This window comes from Bufo gargarizans, chromosome 8 (genome assembly GCF_014858855.1).
Source record: "Bufo gargarizans isolate SCDJY-AF-19 chromosome 8, ASM1485885v1, whole genome shotgun sequence".
NCBI lineage: Eukaryota > Metazoa > Chordata > Amphibia > Anura > Bufonidae > Bufo > Bufo gargarizans.
This window is the reverse complement of record NC_058087.1, coordinates 31543026-31552025: the sequence shown is the minus strand read 5'-3', so window position 1 is coordinate 31552025 and position 9000 is coordinate 31543026. Positions and strand designations below refer to the sequence as shown.

General features: G+C 47.9%; 1 protein-coding gene across 1 annotated transcript in view; it reads right to left on the bottom strand.

Moving 5' to 3' along the window:
* Window positions 1–2486: 2486 nt before the first annotated feature.
* LOC122945237 (probable hydrolase PNKD) overlaps window positions 2487–9000 on the bottom strand; it is a 53236-nt gene continuing 46722 nt past the window's right edge. Inside the window, exons 5-9 of the mRNA XM_044304235.1 lie at window positions 8857–8949; window positions 7687–7850; window positions 4416–4502; window positions 3633–3748; window positions 2487–3194 (exon numbers count right to left, since the gene is read on the bottom strand). Coding sequence (XP_044160170.1) covers window positions 3021–3194; window positions 3633–3748; window positions 4416–4502; window positions 7687–7850; window positions 8857–8949 — 634 coding nt within the window. The 3' untranslated portion in view covers window positions 2487–3020. The remainder of the gene's footprint in view (window positions 3195–3632; window positions 3749–4415; window positions 4503–7686; window positions 7851–8856; window positions 8950–9000) is intronic.

Sequence of the window (9000 nt, the reverse complement as noted above, 5' to 3'; positions counted from 1 at the left end):
GGGGCCCCCACAAGCTGTGGCAGCACAGACTCCATACATCCGGTGGATCCCTCTGTACAATTTATGTTGAACCGAAAAGAAGGACGAAGAAACCTGTAAATTTCGTCTGTTTATTGACCGGTGTCTCGGAGCAGCACCATACACACAGGGCGCCACGTGAGGCGGTCTCTACCACAGATCATCACAGTGTGAAATACAGCAACATTCCTATAATCCGGCATCTGATAATCCAGAGCTGCGACATCTCGGGGTCAGAAGCAGAACCACCAAGGATTACACAGACGTTCTCCGGATCTGCCTAAACTAAGCTGCGACTTTCTAATATACTGCGCGGTTTAATTCCTCACCGTTCATTTTCGCCATCTCTGCTTTCCATCAGTGAGCGGGAACAATATTGTAAAAAGGCTGACGGCACAATCCTCAGAGTTAGAAACATTGTCTAAGCTGGATACAATGTCACGCACCCTCAGCGGAGTCTTAGACCTGTCCAGAGTTCTCAGCTTCTCAATAGTAGAAGGACAATGTTCCCGTTCACTGACAGCAAGCAGAGATCCTGAAAATGTTGAAGGATTGATGCGCAAAGTCTATTAGAAAGCTGCAGATCTTTTTATTATACAGTGATAAAGTTCTATTTGTACAAAATGGTGACATAATCCGGACAATCTGATAATCCGGCTCCGTTTCCGACAGATTAGCGGAGTTTTATAGTGTTACTTTCCGGATTGTCATTTCCATTGATTATGGTTATTTCAGGGTTTTTCAGGTCAGTACCATATTTTTTACAAGAATCATATACAAGGGGCAGCACTTGTCCAGGGGCTCAGCCGCCATCTCCCGCATCCTACTCTGTTATGATACGGATCACACCGACACCCCTCTTCTGTATACACCAGACTTAAAAATTAATTTCGGGGAGACTTGAGAGGTGCAGTGTGCTCCAGGCGCTGATTTTTCTATTTAGACCAATACCATAAAGTTCTGACCATAGCAGCTTACTTGTCCTTATTACCAGGTTTAGCAGGATGCCCCCAATAAACACTACTAGCAGAGTGCCCCCCATAGATGTCAATGCTAAAATTCAGTCTGCAGCCACCACTAGGGGGAGCTCAGCACTTCCAGCTCCCACTGAAATCAATGCATGAACTATAAATTCCTATGCAGCTAGCTCCCCCTAGTGGTGGCTGTTGGAAGCCTTTTGCAGGAGACTTGCCTGCTCTGTCAGGAGGGCGGGAGATCTCCCAAATGTCTGCACAATCCAGGAGTAGATACATATATAATACCAGCCAGGGATGCTCAACCTGCGGCCCTCCAGCCGTTGCATAACGACAACTCCCAGCATGCCTGGACAGCCTACAACTATTGGGCATAGTTGTAGCTGGAGGGCCGTAGGATGAGCATCCTTGTTCTAGAGGTTCCTGCAGACAATGCAACAGACGTGATGTAATTGTAACGTACACATGGATTCTGGAGCAATCGGAAAGGTAAAGGCTTGTCAAGGCTTTCAAGAAATAAACAGCGCCGCCCCTGTGCACGGGCCGTGTCTGGTATTACAGGTCGGCCGTATTCACTTTCACTGGCATGATACAATCCAAAGTCAGGAGTGGCGCTGTTTTTCAAATCCTGGACAACCCCTTTAAATTTCTGTCGGTAGATGCACTTTTGGGGTCGTACACCCTAAAACACAATTACAGTGACCGGTATTTATTCTCATCTACGATTCACATTTTAGGGAAGAATATGCGACGAAAAACACTATATTACCCCAAAATTCACCCAATGTAAGGGGCCACTAAACCTGAAGATGGCACCTTATAAAAGTACAGCAGTATTATAAGGGAAGCTCTCCCCTATGGGTGTAAATATCACAGGAGACAGGTGGCGGAGTAGTAATCATGGGGGGCAGGGCCTGGATGAGAACAGGGGACAAGAGACTGCAGTGAACCAAACAGAGAATATCAATTGGCTGATAACAGAAAGAAATAGCTTTCAGGAAGGAGACAGACTATAGGGTTAAAGAGGAGCTCTCCCCTCTCCTGACATGTCTGTTTTATAGCTTCATGCATTCCCCATGTAATAGCAATTCTGGAGCCTCTATTCTTATGGCTCTATGTTGTACCATTCCTCTATTATTTCTACTAGAAGTTATGAATGAATAGCTAGCAGTCTGCAGTAAGGGTACAGAGGGGCGGTAACCAGTTGGGGGTGTGTCCCTGCACAGACTGACTATCCAATCAGTGCTGACCTATTTAGACTGTGCAGACACGCCCCCAACTTGCTACCTCCCCTCTCTACCCTTACTGCAGACTGCTAGCAATTCATTCATAACTTCTAGTAGAGATAACACAACATAGAGCCAGAAGAATAGAGGCTCCAGAATTGCTATTACATGGGGAATGCATGAAGCTATAAAACAGACATGTCAGGAGAGGGGAGAGGTCCTCTTTAAGTAGCAGGGGGGGGTATTTAAAATAATATATATTACAATATAGAATTCTCTACTTTACTGGGTGGCACAATATACTAAAATTCAACACCAGGGGCAGCCGTAGCGCTAGGCACGCCCTTCCAAGAGGAAACTGATGAATGGATCCAGGTTCCTTCTCTCCCATTAGTGTCCTGAAGAAGAAGCCACTTGGGTCACATATGGTGGAGGATGCGGACACTGCCGGCATCTCCCGGGATCACGCCAGCGCCGCATCCCACAGTCCTCTGCACCACCCAAGTCTTAGTGTTTCTTCCTAGAAAATAATACTTAAAGGGGAAGTCTCCCCGAGTTCTCATGCAGTGGTCGTAGGTTTTTTTGTTACTTGCAAATTTACAAAAATTAGATCTGTGCAAAAACAAACAAATAAAAACAAACACACAAATGTGAAGATCTGCCGAGGTTTTAGTCTTGCGCAGTCGCGGTCTCGATCCTTTCTACGGACAGATGGGATTATTAGGGGACAAAGTGAAACCCGATCCTCCAGACGCACAGTTTCCAGTTCACGGTCCATTTTCCCAGCGGGGAGGTCAGGTGATTATCTGCCTTTAAATAGGTCTTTCCTCCTTCGAACTTCTTCTAGGACCCGAGAACGGAAACGACTCCACTCCTCGGCTGCTCCTCGCTGGAGGTCGAGGGCCACATGCAAGTCCCTACAGTGAGTGCGCAGGAAGGGGTTGTACTCCTTCTCTTCTCCGAGGGTCGACGGACACTGGAGGCACAAAAAAGAGTCCATCATTAGTGTCTGAGCAAAGTAACATCTCGAGTTACATCCAGAGCAGCAATCAGAAATCTCCTGGCTTCCTTTTAGCTCTTATTGTCTGCTGGTCCAGTGTCTGCACAAAGCATGGCGGACTATGGAGGCCAGCAGAATTCTGAATACAGCTCTGGTTGTGACTAGAGAACAACATGATGGATCTTGAAGCAAATCCACTTAGCTGGATCCTAAAAACAAGAGTGCCCCCTATAATGGGGATCACGACAACCCCTCCCCACTTACCTAAACCTACCAGCAGTCCTATATCACACATAGAACTATAGAGACGTCTCAGTCCATCCTATGATACTTAATATTGGACACATGCACCTTACCGTTCCTGTAAAATTTCCCAAAATCTCTGCATCCTCCCCTCGCGCCTCTGTTACCCACCGTGCATTTCTTCTCCAGTCTCTGCTGAACCACCCACTGGAACTTCTTGTCCCGCACCGCGTTATCAGGCTCCACCACGGCGGCAAACATGAGGTTGTCTGCAGCGTACTCATGGCCTGGAAGAGGAGACCAATATCAGGATCACACTTTTTGTTTTACAATGCCTCACCGTCTTCCACATCTCAGCTTGCTGCCAGTGAATTGAGCTGTACAGATGTAGTCCTGTTCACACAGCCACATCCAAAACTGTGTGCACAACTGCATTTTCTGCAACAGATCTCCAAATTAAATTCCGTTTTCTGGCAGTCACCACTAGGGGGAGCTCACTGCATACAGACTTCAATGAGCTCCCCCTAGTGGCAACTGCAGGCAGAAGAAGTTCTGTCATTTATCTCTACAGCTGTGGAATGGATTTGGCGGTCTTTATAAAAAAATATAATAAATTGGTGGCCCTTCCATTATACAGATCCATAACAAAAATTAATTCAGTTTGCATCCAAATATAAAAAGGGGTGTAAAAGTGGACGATGCAATATAAGGGAAAAATGAAACAGTAAGATCTGGAGACTGAGCATACCTATAACGTGATGGTCATATGGGATTTTTTTAAGTCGCTGTAATGTTATACTTTGACCACTAGGTGTCATGAAAGCTCTATATTTGCTTTATGGATTTTCAAACCCAGACAGATTATCCAGACTCTTCAGAGTCGGGAATATTCAGGACAGAATCTTCCATAATGGGCATTTTTGTTCAGAGCGTTTAACCCCGCAGTGCACCCACCAGGCCAGAGCAACGTGCTGTCATTCAGAGAGGCCACAGTATCCAGCGATGCCAGCATGGTGCCCGCCGAGCCCTCGAACATTCTCCCTGCAAAGACACAAACAAAAAAGGCGGCTGAGCACAAAAACCTCACACGCCCCGACGTCCCGCATCATAAAGGGAAAGTCAGCAGTTTCTATAAAGCAGATGGGAATATTGCTGCCACCACTACCACCATCATGGGGCTCGTCACCCAGACAGATCTATGAATTGTACATTGACATAACAGGAGATTTTTTTTCTGCTCGTCAAGTATTAGACACAAGGGCTACATGATGCCAGTCAGAGATTTTCCCTCCCCCTCCCCCACCCAGAGGCACAAGGGGTGCCACCCAGCTTTCCCAAACCCCTGAACCAACCAAGCAATGCAATGATATATTGGCCCTATTCCACTTCATTGCTACACAGATCTGGAATTCAGGATCCTGAGAAAGTTGGGTGGAAAGGACTTCAAAGCTGCCATGTTGGTTGTCACCCAGCTTTCCCGGATATCACATTTGTCACCACTTGACGGCAGAATCTCATTCTCCAGGTTCCTCCCAGGGGAGAGCGTCTACAACAAGATCATGGGAGGCATCTGAAGCCGTTCCCTCCTGACAATAGCTGGGTCAGCGCACAGCAGGACGGATCGGGGGTCTCCATGGCAACGGCAAGAAATGTCGGATTTGTCAGGGTTTCGTCCTGGCTTCCTATGGCTAAGGTTTTATTGAATCCTCGGGCTGACGATTCAATTTGCGTCTCCACATTCCTTCACATAATCCGCGGCTAATGATCCCTGCGCGGAGACAAAGGAGTCGCAGACGCATATCGCCCGCTTCTACACATAATGGCCGCCTGCGCCGTGTCTGGAGACGACGGGAATTAGGTAGATTAGATACGTGGGTGTCTTCCTCCAGAAAAAAAGCAAAGTAACAATGTAACAAAATATAAGTTCCTATCGTATCTCCCACCTAAAGGTCCAGCTTTTTCAGGTTCCTGATCAGCACATTTTCCGTAAGAAATACGGAAGTTTAGGAATGTGGCGAGGCTGACAACTCTTTGGAAGATCTTCTGCTTCCACAGTTATTCAGTACTGAAACTGAAAATGTGCCTTTCAGGAACCTGGTAAAGCTGGGTAGAACTCTCTCGCAGAGATACATTGTGTTACATAGTTACTTTAGTTGAAAAATAAATAAATAAATAATAATGCAACATTTCAGAGGACGGCACCCAGCTGTCTGTGCTATGCTCCCAGTCTATTGCTCCCTGTTGTCAGCCATGTCAATGTAATTTATAGCTTCTTGTTGTCAGCGATGGCAATGTCATCTATTGCTCCCTGTTGTCAGCCGCATCATGCTGAGGAAAGACAACGGGATGAGTGACAGGAAGCGCAGAATCCTCCCTGCCCCCCATGATCACTACTGTATATCACTACGTGCCGAGACCTTTATATCATACGGGGGGAGTGCGCCTGTTATAAAGCTGCTGGGCTATTATAAGCCGTCGTCTTTAAGGTTACTGTCCCTTAAGTGGCAGCTGAAGTGTTTTTCTTCTCGCTGCCCCGAGGTCAGTGGAGACGTGGCAGAAAGCGGCAGCCATGGGAACATCAAGACGTATTAATCCCGACCTCGATTCCACTGAAAGAAGGGATTAGGATTTACGTCTGAGGCAGAAACAAGCTGCAGGAATGACCCCCATGAGCCGCCCCCTAATCTGTGGGAGAAGATTATGAAAAAAATACTATAAAAAGTAACAAGAAAAAATTACCTAGTGTCGAACAATGTTAGCTCTGCTACATTACAAAACCGCTACAGCCAGTCATACCAGTTTATCTACTGGAGCTTGAGATAGTCTGCAATCCAATCTCCTGTCACAAGAGAGGATCAGCTAGCTTAGCGGTCTCTACTCCTTGCTTTACACTGCAGCACTGCTTCTCCAGCGAGGCACATGGTGTGCAGGAAGTCAGTGCACGGAGAGGCGATTTCTATTACAGACAAAGACCAAATGATTATAAACTGCAAGTCGCTAAATCTCCAGTAGATGGCGGCACACAGACTGAGGGGAGGAGCTGCAATCAGGAGGAGGAGCCTGGAGATCTCTAACCATTAGAGCCTGTGATTGGCGTTCTAAACATAGAGGACGGGGAAGAGGGGAGAGGAGGGGGGTGCAGCTGAAACCTCTGACTGGCTGAGAGTCCAGCAGGAAGAGACCACCCCCTGTGTAAGAATGGAGGACCTCCAATGTCTCTGCACCGTGCGCTGCATGGAAAAAAAAGCACAAAACCCGACATCTGCCAGAATTCAGGGCAGCAGAGTGCAGCGGGCTACAGGAGCCCACTTAGGTTTCAGGACGGTCAGAATAAAAGGGCTCGTCCAAGAATCTAAAAACATGGCTGCTTTCATCCAGAAACAGTGCCACAGCTGTCTACAGGTGGAGTGCGGTATTACAGCTCAGTTCACATCAGTGGGGCTGAGCTGCAGTACTGACACAAGCTGCGGACGCTGGAAGAAAGGAGCTGTGTATTATTAGTCCTGGGCTAGTAGATTTGCAGAACTTTCGCAGCATTTGTCACCCTTAACAATAAAGAAATCCAATCCTTATCGGGCCCCGAGGCATTACCGATCCCCAGTAATCAGATTAGGCGCGCTGCCTGCTGGCACAAACTGCGGTGGAGCTGGCGGCAGAAGAAAAGCGCTGGAGACGTTCCAAGTGTCCGGGCACAGGAAGCCGGAGCCATATTATCAAGTGTACATGAAATAACTGCATGTAATGAGGAGCCGCGACGCCTCCTGCTGGATCAGGTGCTGCATTGCAAATATAAACACGTACGGTCAACGTTCACAACCTGCAGGGCGAAGCCAGAGTAGCAAGTCACTGACTGATCAGTACATTCTCACACAGAATGCCCACTGCTACCACAGCTGCTGCAGAACCTCCTTCAAAAAATAAAATGCAGTAGCAGCTAGTGTGTGCGTCCTGCAGTCATACACTGTCCCAGCTGCTGCAGAACATCTTTTCCAAGAAGAAAAGAGGACTTTGTGTCAATCACTGTTGATGTGCTTGGACAGAGGCGGTGGCGGCCGGACCGCGCCCCCCCTGGACAGAGGCGGCGGCGGCGGCCGGACCGCGCCCCCCTGGACAGAGGCGGCGGCGGCCGGACCACGCAAATTATATATATTTTTATTTTAACAGTAAACCATCTTTAAAATACTTCCAGGTTTAATTACAACCAAACTGATAGACTCTGACGTACCGCAGCCGGCGAGGAAGAGGAGGTCCCCAGAGAACAGACAATCCGGCCCGTCTCCAGATTTCCCATCCAGCACGTAAATCATGTGACCAACGGTGTGACCCGGAGTGAAGAACGCCTGAAACTGCAGCCGCCCGATCGCCAGCTGGTCCCTGTCAGACAGAGGGCTGAGAAGAAAGAAGGGAGAAAGTCAGAGGGCACCACAGAAGAAACGCGCGGGAAGGGGGGGGTCCAGGGACTGGCGCCAGCGTCCAGCGGCCTCTTCTGTCAGGAGTCACTGATTCTTGTTTGCTGCATTCTTACACAGATGTTTTCTCAAAGTTGGCGTCACAGCAGCCAATCAGAGCGGAGCCGAAATGTGCACCGCTCTGGAAATATAAAAGCTGCACTGTGATTGGCTGCTATGAGTGATAACCAATATGGCCGCCACTACAGATCCCAGGAAGGCTGATCACTAAGTGCGTCAGGGATTTTGGGGGAAAATTCTGGGAGTTACTGAAAGCATTAATGGTGAATATTTCTTAATGGTTCCTATTGTAATAAATAAAATAAAAAAGGGACAAAACTAAGTTGCGGTCCTAAAAAACTTTATGCAACAGAACAAAACGTAGCAGCCACTCTGCTGGGACCGCAGCCAGCCGCCATGACACGTCTAGTGACTGAACCCCTCCCTTCACCTCCGAGGCTGTGTTCACATGTTGGGTTTTCTGCCGTGGTTTTCCCAAATTGCATCATAATTGCTCCAGCTTTGCAGCAATCTCGAAAAAAAACTGCAGTAAAACGCGCATCACAGTGTGAACATGATCCTAGGACTGTGAGCCCCTCGCACTAACCTGCAACTATTTAAAGGGATATTCTCATTTTAAGCATTTATGGCATATTTTGCTGATAAGACAGGAAATCCATATTAAAAGTGGCGATGGCGTGGTTAATGCATATGCCGTGACGGACCCCCACCGATCCGGAGAGTGAAGGAGACACAGCGCTGGTGCGTGTTCTATGCACAGTGGGTGGCGACGCTGCAATACCCTGCAAAGCCAGGTGGTAGGGGGGGCGCTGTGCTGAACCAACTCCATTCATTCTCAGAGATCGGAGCCTTTCATAAAGGGGGAGGGGGGGTCACATCTTGGCGACTGGAGTCCATATGGAACAAAGAGACAGAAAATTCCGTACTGCGTCAGTTCTGGAATGTCATCACAGGAATTCCCGTACACCCGGCAGGTTCGGTACAGCTTCTTCAGGGCTTTATTGCCCCCGCTGTGATCCCTGAAATAAGAAGAGAAAACGATTTAGAGGAGGTAAGTGCACAGATCCTAA